This window comes from Sturnira hondurensis, unplaced genomic scaffold (genome assembly GCF_014824575.4).
Source record: "Sturnira hondurensis isolate 20B ecotype Veracruz unplaced genomic scaffold, ASM1482457v3 Scaffold0015596, whole genome shotgun sequence".
Taxonomy (NCBI): Eukaryota; Metazoa; Chordata; class Mammalia; order Chiroptera; family Phyllostomidae; genus Sturnira; species Sturnira hondurensis.
In genome coordinates, this window is record NW_028088227.1 from 11,519,232 (window position 1) to 11,541,501 (window position 22,270).

The 22,270-nt window shown below is 37.8% G+C and overlaps 2 protein-coding genes across 4 annotated transcripts in view; one reads left to right on the forward strand and one right to left on the reverse strand.

The window, feature by feature from the left end:
- The window catches only part of SESN1 (sestrin 1), a 109,827-nt gene extending 88,872 nt beyond the window's left edge, over positions 1-20,955 (reverse strand). Inside the window, exon 1 of the mRNA XM_037065007.1 lies at positions 20,155-20,955. Within this exon, the coding sequence (XP_036920902.1) occupies positions 20,155-20,433 (279 nt within the window). The 5' untranslated portion in view covers positions 20,434-20,955. The remainder of the gene's footprint in view (positions 1-20,154) is intronic.
- A 558-nt stretch (positions 20,956-21,513) lies between these two features.
- The window catches only part of CEP57L1 (centrosomal protein 57 like 1), a 58,463-nt gene continuing 57,706 nt past the window's right edge, over positions 21,514-22,270 (forward strand). For 2 of the 3 annotated variants that reach the window (XR_005069254.1, XM_037065009.1), the window contains exon 1: positions 21,514-21,949. The gene's annotated coding sequence lies outside the window, so the exon portion shown is untranslated. The remainder of the gene's footprint in view (positions 21,950-22,270) is intronic. The other variant, XM_037065010.1, reaches the window with a different exon arrangement.

The window sequence follows — 22,270 nt, forward strand, 5'->3', positions numbered from 1 at the left end:
TTCCCCAAACTTCCTCCTTTAAGACAAAAATGGGAACATAAGCATTTGTAAGTTGCACACTCAATTCTTCTATGGCCCATAGCACCAAAATTAGATTGACAAACTAGATTTCAGTTGAGCAAGAGTGCCATCTAGTGTTCATAAAAGCTACAAACTGAGAATTAGAAATTCTCATCCAGTGTGAAGTCAAAGAAAAAAAGGAATTAAATTCATTAGGAAAAAAATCTGCTCTATCAACAGCCAAAGCCTTGAAAGAAAGGCATTTCATAAATAAATTAAAGAATTTCAGCTTTTAAAATCATACACTGTATTAGAAGAAATTTATTTTACAGAGTATATTGAAGTTCTACTAAAGACAGGTCATTCTGCTATGAAAAGAAAGTGGTGTATTGTGCTTACTTTTTTTATTTCTCTCATTTTTAAAGATCTTATTATTTATTTTTAGAGAGAGGGAAAGAGAAAGAGAGAGAGAGGGAGAGAAACATCAGTGTGTGGTTGCCTCTCGCATGGCCCCAACTGGGGACCTGGCCCACAACCCAGGCATGGGCCCTGACTGGAAGCCCACCAGCAACCCTTTGGTTCACAGGCTGGTGCTCAATTCACTGAGTCACACCAATCAGGGGCAGTGCTTATTTTCTTTTTAATAACATGTTATAGTCTTATTAGGAAAGACAGAAGTACCCATTATGAAAATTGTGGGAAAATGCAGAAAAGCATAAACCATGGTCCAGAGACTATATGTATTTTCTAGATTTAAAATATGTGTGGGAAAAATAATTTAAGTTTAATGAAATATTTGGCCAACATATTAAAAACAAAATACGAGAACATAAATTATATACAAGGTATACTGAGGTCTGCCCAGAAAGTATCCAGCCATGTAATAAGAAAAATACACGTTTATTGAAGATACAAGAAACACTGTACATAGAACAATGACACCTCAGACCCCGTCAAAGTAGGCACCTTGGGACTCCACATAGTTCTCCTAGCATCTCTTCTACTGTTCAAAATACTCTGCAAAATTCTTTGTTGGAATCAGCATCTGCTGCCCCATCATACCTTCCTGAATCTCATCCATGGTCTGAATCTTTTCCCTTTCAAAGGTGATTTTAGTTTGGGGAAAAGCCAGAAATCACAGGGCACCAAATCTGGGCTGTAGGGAGGCTGAGTCACCTGGATGACTTGATGTTTCACACACACAAAAAAAACTCTGCACAAGACCTGATGCATGAGTGGGAGTGTTGTTGTGATGAAGCTGCCAATCACCAGTTGCTCCTAGCTGTAGCCATTTTTGTCGTGTTGTATATTTCAACTGATGAAGAACATTGAGGTAGTACTCCTTATTAAACTGTTTGGCCTGGAGGGGCATACTTGTAATGGACAACACCTTCCCCCCACCCCCCCAAAAAACAGTTAGCATCGTCTTGATCTTGCTGCAATTTTGCTGTGCCTTCTTCAGTCATAAGGAACCAGCCAACTTCCATTGGGGATGACTGGGCCTTTGTTTCTGGATCTTACCTGTGGATCCATCATTCATCTTCAGTTATGACCATCTTGAGGAAGTCTGGTTCATTGATAGCAGTTTGAATCAAGTCATTAACAATGTTCCTTCTGCTCTGGTAGCAGAAGCCACAGAACAAATTTTGCCACTACACGTTTCATGCCAAGATCCTGCATCAAAATCTCGGACACAGTAGATTTGGAATCCCTGGATCAGCTTCTAGTTCTCACACTGTCAGTCATTCATCTTTGTTGACTGCAGTCTGTACACATTCAACATTCTCAGGTGTTCTGTTTGTTGCAGGCCTTCCAGAATGTGAATCACTTTCAACAGATTCTCGACCATCTTTGAAGTGTTTGTGCCACACTTTTATTTGTGCTACTATAATTGCATCATCCCAGGAAGCCTTCTGAATCACCTGAATAGTTTCTGTGGAGGAATGTTCAAACTTAACACAAAATTTGGTGCAGATTTGTTGCTCTACTTGCTCAGTCATTTTGAATGAGATGGCCACACAGTACACATACTCACACAATGGCTTCTACTGCCCCCACTGACTAGCACAGTAAAGTCATCATTGTTCATGCATGCACATTCCAATCCACTCTCCTTGGCTGCCAGGTCACATGATATAACCGTTCTTGTTATAATGGCTGGACTTTTTCTGGAAATATATATATATATGTATCAAGAACTTTTCTAGCCTCAACTTCATACTGCATTACTGTGGTAAAATTTTTAAAAACTGCTACCAGATACATAATCACTTGGTCTGGGTCTACAAGACCCAACATTCATAAAGACTGGGGCTTATAAAATGAAAAAACATATAAATCATTTCATCTGTTCCCATTCAGATACCACTATATTGAGAGTAAAGTATACCAACTTGAGTTGGGAAATTTAAATAAAAATTTGGATTTGCAATGTTTTAAAAAAATTTTAGTTCTTTTTTTAAATATATTTTAAATTGATTGTGCTATTAGTTTTCCCAATTTTTCCCCTTTATCCCCCTTCCACCCTGCCCCCCAACCCTCCAGCATTCCTCCCACTTAGTTCATGTCCATGGGTTGTACATACAAGTTCTTTGAGTTCTCTGTTTCCCATACCATTTATTATCTCTCCCCACCTATTTTATGCCTATTAATTATGCTGCTTCTTCCCTGTACCTTTTCCCCCTATTCCTCCTTTCCCCCCCCATTCCTCCCTTCCCCCTTGCCACTGAAATCCTTCCATGTGATATCCATTTCTCTGATTCTGTTCCTGTTCCAGTTGTTTGCTAAGTTTTTTTTTTTGTTTTTTTTTTAGGTTCAGCTGTTGATAGTTGTAAGTTTGTTGTCAGTTTACTGTGCATAGTTGCAATCTTCTTCTTTTTCTTACGTACGTCCCTTTAACATTTCATATAATAATGGCTTGGTGATGATGAACTCCTTTAACTTTACCTTATCTGGGGAGCACTTTATCTACCCTTCCATTCTAAATGAAAGCTTTGATGGATAGAGTAACCTGGGAGATAGGTCCTTGCCTTTCATGACTTTGAATACTTGTTTCCAACCTCTTCTTGCCTGCAAGGTTTCTTTTCAGAAATCAGCTGAAAGTCTTATGAGAACTCCTTTGTAGATAACGCTCTCCTTTCCTCTTGCTGCTTTTAAGATTCTCTCCTTATCTTTAAACTTGGGGAGCTTAATGATGATGGCCCTTGGTGTGTTCCTCTTTGGGTCCAACTTCTTTGGGATTCCTGGGCTTCCTGGACTTCCCAGAAGTCCATTTCCTTCATCAGATTGGGGGATGTTTCCTTCATTGTTTGTTCAAATAAGTTTTCGATTTCTTGCTCTTGTTCTTCTCCTCTGGTACCCCTACAATTCAGATATCGGAACGTTTCAGGTTGTCCCAGAGGTTCCTAAGCCTCTCTTCACGTTTTTTAATTCTTGTTTCTTCATTCTGTTCCAGTTGAGTGTTTATTTTTCCCTTTTGTTTCAAATTGTTGCTTTGACTCCTGGTTTCCTTCCTGTCACTGTTGGTTCCTCGAATAGTTTGTTTTATTTCATTTTGGGTATCTTTCATTTGTTCTTTCATTTTTTGACCAAGCTCAATCAGTTCTGTGAGCATTTTGATTACCAGGGCTTTAAATTCTCCATCAGATAGGTTGGCTATCTCCTCATCACTTAAGTCTCTTTCAGAAGTTTTTGTCTCTTCTTTCATTTGTGCCATATTTCTTTGTCTTGGCACCCCTGATAACTGTAAAGAGGCAAGGCCTTTGGTATTCAACAGGGAAGGGCAACCCTCCTTGCTGAGTTGCAACACTTCCTGTGGGGGTGGGGCCAGAGAAGAAACAATGCAGTTCACCTGCTGGGCTCTAGCCCCACTTTCCAATGGACTCTCGTATGAGAGTTTCTCCTGGGAGTTTCTCCCCCCTCAGCAACCCCTGCCATAGTCCACAGTCAGCTCTGAGTCTCAGTTTCCCATTCGACCAGCCCTGCCCTAGCGGTCCACCACCTCTCCATGGTTTTTCTCAGCCAGCCCCACCCACACAGCCTTGCTACAGGTTCTTACAGGTCTGGTTGTTTTGGTTGATTTTTTTCTTTAATTCCTTGGTTGTTGGGGTTCCATGCAGTTTGATTTTGTAGCACTTTTGGTTGTTTATTGATTTTAGATTGCTTGTTATCCTTCTTTTGGTTGTGGGGGGAAGTGAAAGATTCCTACCTACACTTCCATCTTGGCCGGAACTTCTGGATTTGCAATAATGTTTAATCTCATTCATTCTTTATTTTGAAAATGCTCATAAAAATTTTGGGTTTTCTTTTTAGTATGCTTTTCCCTCAAATCTTTTCTCTCAGCTGCTGAGATTTGATTCACAGCTCATTAGATAACAATTGTATAATGAAAAGAAAGCTGTTGACCATTTCTTACCTTTCAAACAAATGCTATTTTACTGTTAGTACAAGAATGGAAAGTATGAAATTTCCTAGGGTCACACAGGAATAATAGGAACAGAAGGGTCATGGGGCAAGGTAGAAAAGAAAGAGAGAAGGTCAGGAAGCTGCCATAGATAGGCAGGTGGGCTGGCCTCTCTAACGGAGCTTTGATGGGGCCCAGCCAGTGAGGTAGCAGGACCTGAGAAAGGGCATCCATTGGCCAGGCTAATGTAAGATTCCTTTATCTGGAGATTGGTTGCAAGTTGGGAAAGGAACAGAACCTGGGTTCATACTGTAACTTGCTGGACTACAGTCCCTTCTAGACATTAATTACATCCCTGGGCACATACCCTAAATCACAACTCTCTTCACAATCAGCAAGGAGGCCCACTCTACTAAACCTCTAGCTTCAAGAGATATGTTGTGGTAGGCTGCTTTTAAAATGGTTTCCAGTGATCCCTACCTCCTGGTATTTATTCTATGTGTAATATGGTCCCCTTGAGTAGGGGCTGGACCTAGTGACTTGCTGCTAATGAACAGACTAAGGCAAAAAAGATGGCATGTCTCTTCCAAGATTAGATTATTAAAGACTATAACTTTTGTCTTGCTGGCACCCTTTAGTGTCTGGCTCTTCTCAGGTGCTTTCTCTGGAAAAGCAAGTATAGAAGCCCACATGGCAAGGAACTGAGAACAGCCTCCAGTTAACTACAAGCAGGGAATTAAGGATCTCAGTCCAACAACCCACAAGAAATTGAATCCTGCCAACAACTATGTGAGTTTGAAAGCAAACCCTTCCTCATCTGAGCCTTCACATGAGACCACAATCCTGCCTTCCATTTTAATTGAAGCTTCATGAGAGTCTCCGAAGTAGAGGTCCTAGCTAAGATATAGCCATAGTCATGCTGCACAGAAATTGCAGGATAACAAATATGTACTGTTTTAAACCACTGAATTTGTTATGAAACAACAGATGACTGATTCAATTCTTAAACAAAGAAAAGCTGCTTAAGCCCACCTGAGAGACTATATTTCCTGAGGGTCTTTCTGTTTCTGGCTGTGGCAGACTCCCCAGTTACCACCAGGCCTGGATCCTTGGCACAACTGGGCACTTCTTTTGTGGGTTTACAGATTATGTTCTCCTCAGTTCACCTGTCTGATCTCCCTCTCTCTCTCTCACATCCAGAGGCTTCTATACCTCAACCTCTGAAGTAAATAACAAGGCATTTGGGGAAACTTCCTAGCTCCATGCTTCAGTGACCAGACCAACTTGGAACCTAAGTGCCTATGTGGTTTCTAAGATAAACCACTCATATCGACTATGTATTATTAATTTTATTGCTTTTGCAGTTTCTATTTACCATATGCCAGCTGGTAGGAAACTACTTCAGTATTTTTACATGTATTGCTGTGCCAATAAATACTGGCTGAACATCAGTCCTACTTTACGCTAAGGTTAATTCATCATAGACTCAAGATCCTACCTACTTCTACCTTCTTTCAATAAGCTTTAAAAAGTCATTAATGTAAATTTTGCAACTTCTTTTAGCCCTCTCAATCTTTAAATTATGATGGTGTTACCACGTGGAAACCACAGAGCTGGAACTGTTTTATTTACAATGCTCAACACTGTAGTGAGAAGGAGCTTTGGTAGAAGTCACACTTACATGTTCACACATGCACTGACAGACGGTGAAAGGAAAATAAAAAAGGGCCACAAAAAGGAAACAAAGATGAGGCCAAAACTTAGTCTGTAGGGAAGTACAAAAGAGCATTAATTACTTCCAGCCAGTTGTCAGAGGTTTGGTTTGGGCATGTTAGGATAGAAACAGTGTATACTTGCATAAACACATAGCTGAAAAAGGAAAGTTATTTATTACATTAAAACTTATTTGCTCCATTAAGCTGCCTTCACTGTCCTGATGCTTCCTGATCTACCCTTGCTTTGAATTACTGTAAAACTCTATGTATCATATTTTCCCACATTGATTTTTTAAGTCATTTTCAAAAATAAAACAAGTATATTACCCAAAACAAAACAAAGAGGCTACTATAGCAAAACAGATTAGTGATTAAGAACACAGAATTAGCAGTCAGGCATGCCTCCTGATTCCTAGTATTCACTACTTGAGTTGAGTTACTTATGTTTTCCTCACCTATAAAATGTAAAATTTACCTCACAGAATTGCTGTAGGTAAAAAAGAAAGTATTATAGGGAAACAGGCCTTCAAAGAAAATGCATAGTTTGGAGAAATTCTTCCGGAACACGGATGTGAACCCCACCTATACCAAGAACTGTGTTTTGCAGATCTGGCACGACCCAGACAGTGTCCCCAACAGTTGCAGCCCCCTTTAAGAGACTGAGGTCCAGGGAAAGATCCACACCAAGGCTCGCTGCAAGTGCTTCTTCTGAATGAGAAAGCCTAGCTTTTGAGAAGTTCCTATTTCTTTGGCTAAATAAACCAAAAACTTACAATGAGTGCTTGCATTCATATTTGTATATTTGTTTTGTTTTGGGAAGACAGCTTCTGCAAAACCTGTAACCCACTTAAAATTTCACAAATGTTATATGTAAAATGCTTTTAACAATGCCTGGCATATATTAAGGACTCAATAAAATTAATATTTAGTAATGATTATTATTATAAAAAGAAAACTTTTAATCTCCAATAAATCTATCTCTAAAAGAGAATTATGGTTAATATTTTGGTAAATGTAGGTTTCCTGACTTTTTACCCTCTCTATAAAAATATATATAGTTGGCATATTGCTTTAAAAGTTGCTTTTCCATTTAGATATATAATTTTTTATTTTCTTATAAATATATTTTAAAACAAGTTTTAATAACTGTATAAATAGTCCTTTATACAGATGTATCATAATTTAATTGATCCATAATTTAAATTGGGTATTTTACACACTTATATTAAAAATGCATACAGATAATACATTTGTATTATAAATAGCAGTATAGTAATTATCATCATATATAAATCTTTTTTCAGAAGATTTCCTAAATGTAAAATTACTATGTATACACCACCCCAACAACAGTTACACTGTTGTCAACTTATTACCATAAAATTTAACATTTCTAGTCACAGTCTTAATTTGCTCTTAAACTTTTTGCTCTAAGTCATTGCAAAAGTCTTAAGGGCAGTAGTTGTCTTCTACTTCTTTTTCTATCCTTCACAGTGCCAGAACAGTGTCAGGCACAAAGGAAAATTTTAAATGAATTCTTACTTTAAAAAGCTATACTCATTTCAGCCTTAGATGTGGAGGGAAGTAGCTGGAGGTGCTGTGGGGTTGGGGGGAAAATAAACTTGTTATTAAACTTTTAACAAAGGGGGAAAAAGTAACCATATCTTAGTTTCATTCCCATCAACAAAAAGCATTTAATATAAATACAAAGTATCAAAATGACAGAATATTTATCTCAAGGTTTGACTCTTACTACACACTTTCTTCCAAATTCAAAAAGCAAGCCATCAAAGACAAGGGATGATTGGAATTAGACACCTCTCAGTCTGAATAATTATCACTAAGGAGATAAAAAAATGCACTAAAAGAAATACAAAAATAAAAGCAAGACTAAAATACCCATTGACTGGTGAAAAATCCAAATATATCTCTAGCTTGGGGGCAAATTTTTTGTTTAGAAAGTTATTTTTATACATTAAACCAAAAAAAGAAAGAAAAGGGCTTGCCTGACAGTCATACTTAATTACTTAGTACAGACCCAATTGTGCATGATTTGCTGACATCAGCATCTGAGAAAGATGAACTAAGCTTTTAGTGCAGAATTTAGGAAAAAAGCAAATGCAAAAGCATTTTCAGTAATTGTTACTAATGAAGGAAGTATAACATTAAATTTTTCATTCTTTGACAAGGTTTGTTGTCAAAATCAGTTTGTTTCATCATGCTATTTAATGTGCATGTAATAGATATCAAAACTGTAAACTAACAAATGGTATGCAAGCATACAAACTGGCACATGCTATTATGAGTTTGAAAATACTTTCTACTCAACAGTATAGTTATAACAGGATTTACCATTAGAAAATATCAGTGAAGTACTACAAAACAACTCAACAATTGTTAGTTTAAATATAGTTTTAAAATTGGGTAACTTCTTTAAACTATTATATAACTTGATCACAATTTAAGGAAATCAAAATTAAAATATTCAAATTTGATCAGATAAATGTTAATTACAGGGAGAAGGAAAAAGTACTTTTCTACACTGTTTAAATGTAATTTATGGCTCTAATATTAATTTTCCATAATAACTGAATAAAGAATGCAAAAACTTTAAAGTATGCACAGTACAGATATGCAAATGGAAAAATGATTTCTATATGAGCTCAATGTATGATAGCCTCCAGGGTTGATTTCTGAAAAGACAATTGAGGCCCCTTTTCTTTTTGGCTGTAAACAACTTGCTGTATGACCTGTAATGCAATACCATATTTTGGGAAATTTCAAACACTCATAATCCACAGGAAAAATACTCAACACTCCTACACTATTTTTTTAAGGCCAACAGTAGTGCAGTCTTTCAGCTACAGAGCCAGAAGCCAGTTATAAAACCAGTACTTTTCCACAAGAGTTACTTGTAGGGCAGGGAAGGGGATGTTCGGCATTGCAAATGTTAGGGTCTAAAATAAGATCATTGCAAGGAGTTACTACAACACTCACCCTGCCAGCACTGTCATGGCAACAATGAACGAGCTGGGAGAATGCTCTTTTAACATGCAAAGCTAATCTTGACTCTATTATTCATGGAAATATACCAAATTTTCTTTTAGGCGGTTCACTAAAGAAATCATCTTGCTTGGTAATCTCTTAAAAGATAAGCCTTTTGCATGCCATACTTCTAAGATTACAGTGCAGAGCCACCTCACAATCAGCTGAAATTTATAATGACAACATAATGAAAATTAACACACCACAGTGAAAGGTGAGGATTTGACAGGGTTCAAATGCAATTTCAAGATGTATGAGGGTCTAAATAAGAATTTGATGTGCAATTTAATAACATCTGATAATGTGGTTTCCCCTTGAAAGATTAAAGTTTTACATTTCACTCTGAAGGAAAAATAACTTAGAAAAGAAAGTAATACATATTTTCACTGTTAGGAGCCTTATATTAAATTTTTATCCAGATAGTGCAGTATAATGGTAAAACTTGCAGACTATGGAGTCCCATAGCCTGGGTTTGAAATCCAGCTCCTTTTCCTAGCAATGATACCTTGAGCAAGTTATTTAACCTATCTATGCCTCGATTTTTTTCTGATAAATAAAATGGAGATAATAATACCAACTTTTATGGTGGTATTGTGAAGACTGAATTAATGTATGAAAAGGGCTAAAACTAGACTTTACATACAGAATGCATATTCTTATTACATTCAAAAGTATACATTCTGCAAAGTAGAAAGATTAAGAGACTGCTAAAGACAACGGTGAGGTAACCTGGTTCCACTGTCATGGCAGATTATAATGGGGGCAGTCATACAAGCTCAGGAGGAGTCCCAAAGACACCTGTTCCACAAGCAAGCAAATTCAAGAAATTATCCCTGGCTGGTGTGGCTCAGTGGACTGAGCGCCGGCTTGCAAGCTGGAAGGTCACTGGTTCAATTCCCAGTCATGGCACATACCTGGGTTGCGGGCCAGGTCCCCAGTTGGGGGCATGTAAAAGGCAACTGATCACTGTATCTCTTACACATTGATATTTCTGTCCCTCTCTCCCCTCCCTTCTCTTCTCTCTAAAAGTAAACAAATAAAATCTTTAAAAAATAAAAAAGAAATTGAACATGGTACGATAGCTCTTCAAGCCCTGTTACCTCTTCTGGGTTATCTTTTTGACAATGCAATTTTTGCTTAGTTATTTTGTTCTTAATCATACCAAGCTGTCTAGGCTGAGCCAGTTATTTGGCAAGAGAGAAAGGACTGTTTTGGGGCTTTCTGCTTAATATGTCAGATATCAAATTGGGGGAACCAGAATAGGACCAATGAAAGCACAGCTCTTATCTCATTAGATCTTCAAGGCAAGCAGTCTTCATGGTAGATACTTGCCTGATATATCAGACACAAATCAATCAGGAACAGAGGATTCAGTTGCTTACTGGCAACACTGGCACCCAAGCCATCATTTGCTTTCCTATATTAAGTGTCCCTGAAGGTTATTTGAAAGTCTAATATTCATAAATGGAATAATAGACTAACATGATATCAAGGAAGAAATCCAGTTTCCAGAGAACTACAACAAATGTTTATAAAACCCTTAATTTGGTTCCTAGAGGTGCCATTTCCTCTAGAGTGCTATTCCTGAGGGACAGGAAACCTGGAAAGTAGGTGAAAACTTTCCCAGTTGTCCAGAGACTTAGAGTACCCTAAAAAGCATATGAGTTTTGTGCCATTGTACTGTGTGGGCAGAACATAATACTAACAGTTAACATTTGTTGAGTGCTTACCGGGTTCCAGTAAGTATTACATGTGTCACCTCATTTAATCCTCACAAATTCTGTGAGGGAACTGAGACTTAAGGAGGTATATAACTTGTCCAAGGTCACAGAATTTGGCAAACTAGGATTTAAAGCCAAGTCTGACTAACTCTAAAGCCCATGGTCTTGACCATTATCCTCCAGTGGTGTCCAGGTACTGAGGTACAGGCCTTGGCCATGGACCTCTCCATGTGCACCTGAACACTTAGATGGCATATGTGGCTGTCTGCTTACACCCCCTCCCTGCTGCTGCCATGCTCCCATACCAGAATGGTGTTGGACTCCAAGGAGGGTATAGATGCTATAATATGTACCACCATTAGGTAAGACAGATAGCAAACTAAGGCAGGAAGGAGGAGAAGCCATGTCCCACCCACTAATTCAGTAGTCCTGCGCCTGGTCTGATAATATTGCCAGGTGTTACATCACAAGAAACACCATGCTAACACAGGAGGAAAGAAGACCTTGAAATTCTATGTATTGTCTCCACCACCTGGGAAAGAAAGCCTTTGAAACTGTGCTTTCTTCCCAAGGCCTAAAAGGAGGAAAAGGGCCCACAGTGCCCAAAGGAAGAAGCCCATAAACACCCTTGGGTATTCACCACCACCACCACCCCCACCGCCAGGAAAGCTGGCACCACCTTCATCTGTCAATATATAACTTCTTCACCCCCATCCCACCAACTACATAAGTCTTCAAAACAAAGGACCTGGAGCTCTTGTTACCCTGGGCTACTACCACCCCTTCCCTTGCCTTTCTCCACCACCTCAACAAGGCCTGTTCTGTTCCATAAGAACATATCACAAATATACCCTACTTGCACACTAATAGACTTGCTCATCTGTACTTCTTTACTGTGTTGGCAAGAAGAACCAAGTTTCTCCTGTAACACCCCAATTCTCAGGCAAAGCTCTGATCAAGTCCAACACTTACCCTGGGGTAGTGGCTGGTTAGAAGAACGCTATGATAAAGTTGGACATCCTCATTAATTAGCGTACATATGCAAATTTAGTGTTAATACATAGAGATACAAAGTGTGCCATGTATGAAAATCAATTACATAAAAATCTGAAAGTAATGCTAGTTTGGAGTTGGACTCTTTAGCTTAATGAGCTAAATCATGTTCAACATCTTCTTCATCATTATCACCAATATTAGTCGAGCACTATGAACCAGGCCCACTTCTACATGCTTTCAAGTTATTTGATTCTCAAAACTACCCTGTGACATTAGTATTATTATCCTGATTTTAGAGATAAGAAAAAGTTCCAAAGAGTCTATTCATAATTAAGTCTGTCCAGTACACTGAAGTTTATAAAATGCTTTATCAATGTGATCTCCTTTAATTTTTATAATCACATCACAAAGTAAATAGAAAAGAAAATGCAAGCTTCTTTTTTTAAGTAGAATAATTATTAAAGTTAAATAAAATGTACATCCTTTCCTTGGACATGTCAAAAGATAGATAAGCATAGTGTAGGCATATACAGTAGGCAAACAGCAAACACCTAATGAATGAAATGTTAAGAAATAATCCTCTAGGTTCAATGGTAAAATCTACACTGATTCAGTAAAATTTTAATTATTTCTTATATTCATGAGCTCTGTCATCAAAAAAAAGTAAATTTTAGTTATATTTAGCAATCTAAATTTGCCAATATGTACATTATTGGTTGAGAAAGTAGGCTCACCTGAATTTGGTGAGGTGTAATCACTACCAGTGACTTCAAGAGAGCTTATTTTGTGGGAAACCTGTCTCCCTCTCATGTTTTACTTTTGAAAGCCTTCTCCTAAATATGTCCTTCAGTACCATTGAACATATCACTCCAACACTATTTTGCAAGGCCTGGTCTTTATCACATGATCGGAACAGTTTCTTGCTGTGTTTAGGCTATGAATAGCATTTGAAAAATTACTCAGTTATAATTATAGACAGCTAACACCTGCCAACTTGCTAGAAAATGAAATCATGTAAAATTTAAAGATGTGTATGCAATCTTGTAAAACACTGAAATATCAAAACAGTAAATGCTCACTTTTAGTGGGTAAACTAAGATTCTAATTAGACTTTACTGAATATTACACACAGAAGTAACAAATTAGCTAACTTCTTAAAAAGCACGTATGTGTATATATACTTGACAAGATTATATATGTAAATAAGTATATGTAAGTATATACATATATTTACATATGCATATATTTACATATACATATACATTACATATACATATTTACATATACATATATTATATAGGTAAATAAGTATATGTAAGCATATACATATATACTTATATGTACATGTAAGTGTATACAAGATTATATATATAATCTTGTCAATTTAAACAAGTTAAAAAGCTAAGTGAATACTATTCATTTAATGAATACTTAAATATGAAAGTTGATTTGGGTAATATGACTCACAAAACTCATATCATACATTTTATTTCCATTTAGTAGGATTTAAAAAGCTTAGGAAGTTGTTTTAAAGTAATTTTATAAGTAATAATTTATAAATCCATTTTAAAACCTTCCCCTTTTTAAGTTAAAAATAGGGTAAGATTTAAATAAAATGTGAACCTAAAAGGAGTTTCATTTTTCTAAGGTAATTCCATATTTCACTGAAATCTAATCAGATTTTTCTATAAGTAGTTATGTAAAAGAGATTAGAGCATAAGACAGAGAATTCTTGTGTTGCCAAATTTCACATGTTTTTTTATTAACTGAAATATCACAAACTGTGATGACAGTCTACCAGTAATACAGATATTTAACAATAAAAATGCCAACTGGGAAAATCCAATAAAGGATCCTAATTGTTATCTTACAAAAACTCCCTAAAAACTTCTCATTTATGAATCAAACAATAACTATGTTAGAAAAATATTTTTAAATGTAATTATTCTGTTTTTTTCATGCTAGAGACCATTTTAATAACATGAATATTTAAAATATGAAAACTTAAAAAAAACTAGCCCTGTTAGTGCCAGTCTTTTTGAAAAGTCAGAACAAAGGAAGAGGACAGGCTGTATTTATGTTATAAAGAAGATACTCAGGGTAGATAGTGCAGATATGATTCATCCTGTAAGACAATGGGTTTTTTAAAAAGAGGCTCTTTATTTGTTCTCAAACCATTTAGAGAAACTAAAGTTAAAGATGTTAAAGATTCACCTTCAATTTCTTCACATCTTCCATTCAAAGAAGCCTAGACAAGGTGCAGGTAAATAGTATTCTCCTCTGAGCTCAAAAGCAAGAAAAGATAGTGGTCAAAAGAGGAATGAGAGGAAGCACTGAATAGAGAGGTAAGCCCAGTGTTCTTAGTGTATCAATAAAATAAGAAAGGCCAGAATATAATGGATACAGAAAAAAGAAGCTTAGTGTAAATACTGACAGAAGAATCTCATATTCCCTGTGATCTGATAGTCAGCAGTGAATATGTGAATGCACTATCTTAAATTTTGGGATTTGACTAGACATGGTAGTAAAAAAGAAAACAAGCATTTTAAAAGGTCAAATCTGTTTCCAGAATGTCCCTAATATGTAATATTTTATAGAATCATTATAGATTATTTCTTATCAAATAGAATCAAAATTATAACTAGACCAAAACAATATGTTTCTACTTAGATATAAGAACAGTTTTAATCGCAGCCTCTGGCTAAACCTTCTTCCTCACCAACAGAAATTCTTTGTTCAAGTGATAGGGTTCTCCCTGGCTCTTAGGGGCTGAATTTGGATTAGTCTGAACCAAAAGTAGAAATGCCCAATTTCCTCGCCAATTCCTGTCTTAGAAAAGGGCATGGGACCCAACCCTAGTCAATAGAAACTAAGAAGAAGTCTGCTGGAGAGTTTCTGGGAAAAGTTTTTCTTCCCCAATAGACACATAAGAAGAAATAATTCTTAGCTGATAGTCAGATAGTCATGGTGCCTGTATCCACTGTAGCAATCTTACAACCCTGAGCAGAGACAGTACTTGCGTATTGAGGAAATGAGGACAAAAAAAAAAAAAAAACGAAGCAAAAAGGTAATGTAGTTCAGTTAATGAATCAATTGCCCAACCTCCAGACTTACTGGGTTAGCCAAAAAGTTCATTGCTTTTTCCTGTACAATGGCTCTAGTAACACTTAGTTGTCTCTAACTTCATTCAAAACAATATTGTTACATTGTATTGTGACAGCTGTCATATCAGCATGCATTAAAAATGTTATCTAGTTAGATAAAGTATTTAGATAATTCACCAATTATCTAAATTGGTGAATTTTTGAGTAGCCATTTTAATATTGAAGATGGAAAAAGTACATTTTCGGCATATTATGTTTTATTATTTCAAGGAAGGTAAGAACACAGCTGAAACACATAAAAAGATTTGTGCAGTGTATGGAAAAGGTGCTGTGACTGATCAAACATATCAAAAGTGGTCTGTGAAATTTCATGCTGGAGATTTCTTGCAGGACAATGCTCCATGGTTGGGTAGATCAGTTAAGTCAATAGTGATCAAATCAAGACATTAATTGAGAACAATCAATGTTATACCACGCTGCAGATAGCTGACATTCTCAAAATATACAAATGAAGAAAGTTATTCATGAAAATGAAAAATGTGTCTTTTATTTTATGGAAAAAACCATATGGACTTTTTGGCCAACCCAATATTTTGCAAAAAAATAATGTTCTTATTGTTAAACCTACATACTATATATTCTCCAACTGAACACCAACTGGATACTCCACCTGCAACTCTAACATCTGTAAATGTACACCATACTCAACAGCTTAAGTTTCATTTCTCACTGGGGTGTAACAATCACTTCGCTGAAGGAAAGCCTCCTCCATCACACTTAAATACTTTGTTACTTGGTCTTAATTTTCTTTTAAACCAAATTACTTTCAAATGAAAATGATCAAATGACTATTCTTGGAAATGTATTTGGCTATTTTTACTACTCATAATTTTTTTAAAAATCACCACCTGAGGATACATTTATTGATGAGAAAGAAAGAAACATCAATTGGCTGCCTCCCATATGTGCCCCAACCAGAGACTGAACCAGCAACCTTTCAGTGTATGAGAATATGCTCCAACCAACTGAGCCACCAGGCCAGGGCATAATCTTCTGATATATACACATACACTTACATTTCCCCCTAATTACATGCGTCATATAAGACTGTGGTTTACCAATAGGCTCTATTAGTGTATTGGGCCAATGTATTAATTCTGTTCATTTGTTTAGGGAATCAAGCATATCAAAAGGTATTATGGGGTTAAATTAAAAAATATAAAATAAAGCCTCTTATGAGAATAGAAGGCTTTCCTCAAAGCAGGAAACAAATCTTACTGATCTTCTAGTCCTGAGTACATTGCCTGGCACAGAATAATTCTCAAAAATGTGTCAAACAGACTTAAATATGTTGACGTGAAATCAATAAATTCAGAACAGGAATAAAAACAAAAAGGGCTATCTCCTTGTGTGTGTGTGCGTGTGCGTGTTTAAAAGGTTTGGCCATTTTAAGTTGAATCCATCCTACCTTTGCCCTACCATCCCTCCCTTCCTAACCATAGTCATCTGAGCTGGCGTAAAGAATTAAGGATCTTCAGGAATACCTGCAGCAAGTGCAAAGGCAGTTCATCCTTTGCTGCTTTACTAACAAATAAGAAAAAGCCTTATGGAATACTACTTCAAATTATTTGGTTTCCCATGTGAGTCTGAGAGTGGTGGGAGATAAGGCTAGGATGGTAAGTGGAAGCCAGAAGATGCTAGAATCCTTAGATTCTGTCCTATTTTAGATTTTAGGCAGGAAAGTAACATGGTCAGATTTTCATTTTAGATGAAAGGCTCTGCAGTTACATGGAAGGTAGGCAGAGGATGGGTTAAGTCTGGAGAAATGAGAGATAGTGGCAGAAGTGGAACAGTAGTGGCAGGGGCAGAATCCCTTTGTTAGCTATTTTAACAGGCTTTAACATAGGCAGCATAACCTCAACATGTCTAAAACAAAACTCGTCATTCCCCCTAAACTGACCCTCTACTGCTCTTCTGTCTCAGGAAATGATTTAACTATTCACCAAGTAGTTAAAGCCAGAACTTTCAAGCTGTCCTTGATTTTGTTATTTTCCTCACCTCCTATATCCAGTCAAACACTATATCCTAGATTTTTTGCACTATATCCTACTCCACCACCATTTTTGCTTTGCGCTAGTGGATAACCTCCTAACTGATGCTGCACATCCATTCTTGTCCCCTGAAGTACATTTAGGGTACTTTGGGTAGATAGTGCAGATCTTCCAAAGCAATCCGTCTAATACACAATGAATCATGTCACCATCTTGCCCAAAGCCCCTGAGGCTTCCCATTGTTCCTAGGATAAAGTCCACATACTTTAACATAGCTTACAAGATCCTCTATTATCTGGCTGCCTAAGGTGGGGAGGTGGGGGGCTGAGGTTGTAGGGAGTGGTGAGGGGAAAATGGAGACAACTGTACTTGAACAATAAAAAATAAATCTCACTTAAAAAAAGCAAAAAAAGAAACTGGAGGCAAGGGTTAAGTTTTGAACAAATAAAATATTTTTATTTTGCAAATAAACTGAATTAAGCATTTTCAAAAAACAAAACAGGAATCCTAGCATTACTGAGCACTTCTTATGTGGTAAGCACTGTGCTATGTTTTGCAAGCTTTTATTCTCATTGTGAGGCGGAACTACTTTACTAGCATTATCCTCAATTTGCAGATGAGAAAACTGAGTTGATGAGAGATTATGTAAGGCTGCAGAACTAATAAAGTGTTGGAGCCAGGTCTGACTCCAGAGGATGAGCTTAAGCTTTCACACGCCCATTAAACTGTGCGCTCCCACCACAGTGCATTACTTTCAGTTCCTAGAACTCATCTACTCTTTCTGGCCATGAGGCCTCGACACATTGTTCCCTGTGTTGGGGATGCCCCCTCAAAAAATCTCGTTTCTTCCAGGATAATATTTATTCATTTATCAAATCTCTGCTTAAATGGTATCTCTTCAAAGGAGTCTTCCTTTACTATGTAAAATTATTTTATTTGTTTACTTCTTTTTAATAGAATGTTAAAGTTGTTCACCACTAGTTCTCATTCTTAGAATGGCACTCACCTGGGGTTCCATAAACACTCATTGAATGAAGGCACAATTGAATGATGGATGTGGGGGGTGGAGACCCTAATTTGGTAACTTCATATATTGAGACTGATAAGAAACAAAAAGAAGCCAAATATACATTTGTTCACCCACTGGGTATTTACTTAGTAGCTTCCAAATCCCAGCCAGTACTCTTGAGAACTTAGAGCCTTCCCTGGAGGATATAGACACACAAACATGATTACAGCATGATATAAGTAAAGTGCCTGTTAAAATTGTGGCAGAAATAAAGTACAATAGAGGCAGAAATTAAAAAGAGAGTATGAACCTGTGCAGTTGAGGAGATTCTTGAATCATTTTTTAGGAGGAATGAGTCCTGAAATATACTATATCACAAAGTCTATATATGTTACTTATGAAAGTGGAGAGAAAAATCCACTACATAGTGGGGCACTTCACATCATATTAATTTACACAATAGCTCTGTTATTGTTCCCATTTTACAGATGTGGAAATCCAAGCTGAAACAAGTCATATGACTTACTTGTCAGAGGTTATGTAGTACAGTAATAAAGGAGATGATTTGAGCACAATCTGTCTGACTCCAGTACCCATTTAGTCACCATTGTATTACAGTACTGTGACCCTGTACTCCCCAGAGCCTAATTACTTTTGTTTTCACTATAACTCTTAACAAAATTGGTTATCTGGTTTCCCATTTTAACACAAATAAGCAGCAAAATGAAAGGTCAAAGAAGAAACCAAAGTGAAGTATACCGACAGCAAGGGATAGAATTGAACACAAAAATTCAAAAAACGTGGATCATATAGTCTTATATACTCACCCTTAGCTAGGCAACAGTACTTAATGTGCACAATGATGATCCCATTACAAAAAAAAAGTTGTTGTAGTCACTATAGTCTATGAGATAAATAATTGATGCTTAAAAGGGCAAACTTCAGGTATGTAGAAAATAAGTTCCTCTCTGGTAACTCTAGATAAATGAATCTTAATGATTATTGCCAAAGTGTTTGTAAGAAGAAATATCAGAAGGTCGTGAAGAGTCTTCATTTTATGGACATGATTGTTTTTTCTATTGCTTTAAACTAAATTCAAGCCAGAATAGAAAAACTGTCAATCTTGACTTCCATATTTACCTAAGTAAATTGTAAATGTTAAAAACTACTCACAAAGTGACTTTGAACAACAAATGTGGATTGAGCAATTTGGACTGACAAGCATAGAGGGTTACTGAGCAATCTTAATATCTAAAGACCACCTCTCCTTTTTTTTTTTAAAAAAAAAGAACCCTTTTAATAAATCTAATAAAGATAAACTGATTATGTACAAAACAGGAGGAAAACTATAACATGTCTAACCTGTTGCTTTCACAATTTAAATAGGTATATATATGAAAATGAAAAGAAACAATTTAAGGAAACACAGAGAAAGTTGGTTGAGTAATTTACCATAAAAGTGTTTCTACCATACACTCCATCTGGTCCCAAATTTTAAATCTGAAGATGTCAGCTTTGATAACGTAAGGCTTTTATTACTTTGTGCAATTCTCTCTTTTTTTTTTTTTGAAAAATAAAGATTGCATTTAGAGAACAAACCCTGGATTTTTTGTTTTGTTCTTAGGAACAAGAGAAAATTGTTCTGCCAATTATCTTGAACAAGCTGACAAGGAAACATTTGATATCCTTTACCATTTTAGAGACTTTCAAATGTGAAAAGTTTCCACACAGAACAGTTTGTAACAATGTGAAAAGCATACTGGCTACACTTTCGAACAACATGTAAAAATGAATATAAGGAAAAGCAAGTCTTTACTTGCAATCAACTGTAACTTTCATGTGTTTTTCCAGGAGGAATGCAGTTTCTGCTACAATTCTCTAGAAAGATAATACTTGTTTACTCATATTTGAAAATTTTCCTTTACTTTAGTTCATCTTGTGCAATTTTGGTCCCACATTCTATGTTTTACAGAACACTCTAAATTTAAGATACAGAATGAACTCATAATAGGAGCTCATATAACAACTTATTAGAAGTAAATACAAAGTTAAGTGCAAGTAAAATTTCACTACACTTTATAAACAATTGCAATAATAATGCTCTTCCTTACCTGGACGCTCTTCAAAATAAACTCACTTTTCTCTCTTACATCTTTAAAGGGACACCTTTTAGAGAGCATCAGCAGATGAGCAAGAAGCTTATTCAACCCATCCAAAGAAACAGCATTTGAAAGCCCGTCTGATGGACAATAAGGTGTCTCTTTCGCCGAACGAAGATACTCAGTTTTTCTCAAAATGATTTGCCTAATGTTTTCCAGTGCTGTCTCTCTAGTAGTTGAATCCCTACTGCACAGTCCATCCCATCTCACTTCATTCTCTCCTTCAGCCATGACAACTGGAGATTTTTCTTTGCAGTCTTCAGTTGCCTTTTAGCATGTCCCCAAAAACACTTTGTATTTTTAATACGAGAAATTTAAGAATAAAACCAGAGAAATAGAATCTTCATGAGAACACACGTCTGGGTGACACTTGAAACCAGAGTGTCTTTTATATTGATGTCTTTGAAACGATCTATAAGGTAGAACTCACCCTCTCCCACACGAAGTGGCAGTCTTCTGATCAGACTGAAAAAAAAAGTTGTAAAGTTGAAACCTTAGAGTGTTGGCTTTGTGGGACAGGGAAGTGTTTGCCTCCGACTTGCAGGATCAGCGGATATCCTCACGTTGTAGAGCTGTCAAATCCGTGCTCTGCCCAAAAAGGCTGGTAACAGTTGAACACCCTCCAGCCATTCGGGTTTTTTTCTTTCTTTTTTTTTTTTTTTTTTTTTTTTTTGTCTAGCAGCCACCTAGTTCTCCGGAGCGTTCCCACCCCGCCCCTCCCCGGCACCAGTCCCCGCCCTTCGCAGCTCCTCCCTGCGCCTAGGCGGAGGGTTGGACGCCGGATGGGAAAGCTCGCCGAACCCGGGTTCACTGGCCACCAAGGCCGAAGATCAAGGAGCTCCTGAGGGCAACACCTTCCAGCAGTCGATGTCTCGGCAGCAACGAGTAAGGAAAGTGTCACCTGCCCGGTCGGTTCAAGACCCTGGAGCAGATACTGTTTCTTTTCCGATCTCTGCGTCCTCGTCCACCACCCTTTAATCCAGATGAACACCGAGCCGCCCCGCAATCCTCGAGTGCGGGGTTGGGCCTCGGCGCTGGCAGAGCCGCTGGGCCCTCGGTGTAGAGCCCGCCCATTTGCCCAGCCCCATCAGTGGGGCTCGTCCCACAGGGCGGGGGCAAGGAGGGGAGATGGGGTCCTCACCCCCAGCCCCTCCCCTTTCCCCGCCCGGCACAACCAGGAGCTGTCCCTGCCCTAGCGCCCTCTTCCCCGCCCAGGCAGACACGACCCGCTGAGGCAAAGCCATTGGAAAAAGCCCCGCCCTCGGCACGCTACCTCCGGACCCCTAGTCCGCGCACAACCGCCAACGGTTGCCGGCTGCTACGCATGCGTGATGGTGAGAAGGGCGCATGCGCCTTGGAAGACAGCCTGCGCCGAGGGGCGATTTCTGTGCCTAGGCGTTTGGATTCTGTGAACTGGAGGAGAAAAAAAAAGTAAGGGTGAGTTGAAGTACTGTAACTTTCAAAGATAAAGCAAGCACAGCAAAGAGGGCTAAGACACATTCCTGGAAAAAACGTAACCTAATTTTAAGATTAGCCTAAAAATACTGACGGTCTCTTTATTACGCGAAACCCCTAATTTAAGAAGGTATGGCATCATCTCATTGACTTCTGGGAAATGTAGTTTTTGAGGCTGCGGGCGCGTTAGGTTTGCCACGGAAACTACAAGACACCAGGACCTTCGGCAACGTCTTTTGTGACGGCCTGCTACTCAACGTTAGCGCGCCCCGAGATTCAGAGCGTCGGCTTGGTGAGAGAACTGTAGGCTTGGCTGCCACTTTTCCCTTGATAGGATTTTCCCTTCCTCCATTTCTTCTGGGATTTTGGAAACGAAACCATCTAGGGCTGTCCTCCTTAGTCCAGGGATTTTTTTTCCAGTAATTTGCGTGGGGAAGACTAGTCCAGGTGCCCAAGCCCGAGGGTGTGTTAGGCGAGGATGTAGAAAAGGTGGCCAGCCGCAGGATCAAGGGAAACGGCAAGGGCCAGGTCAGCAGGATGCTGCCTCTGCTTCCGCCCTTTCTGGTGGACTCGTGCGGGGTAAATGAGGGCACACCAGTGCAATTGCACCTTT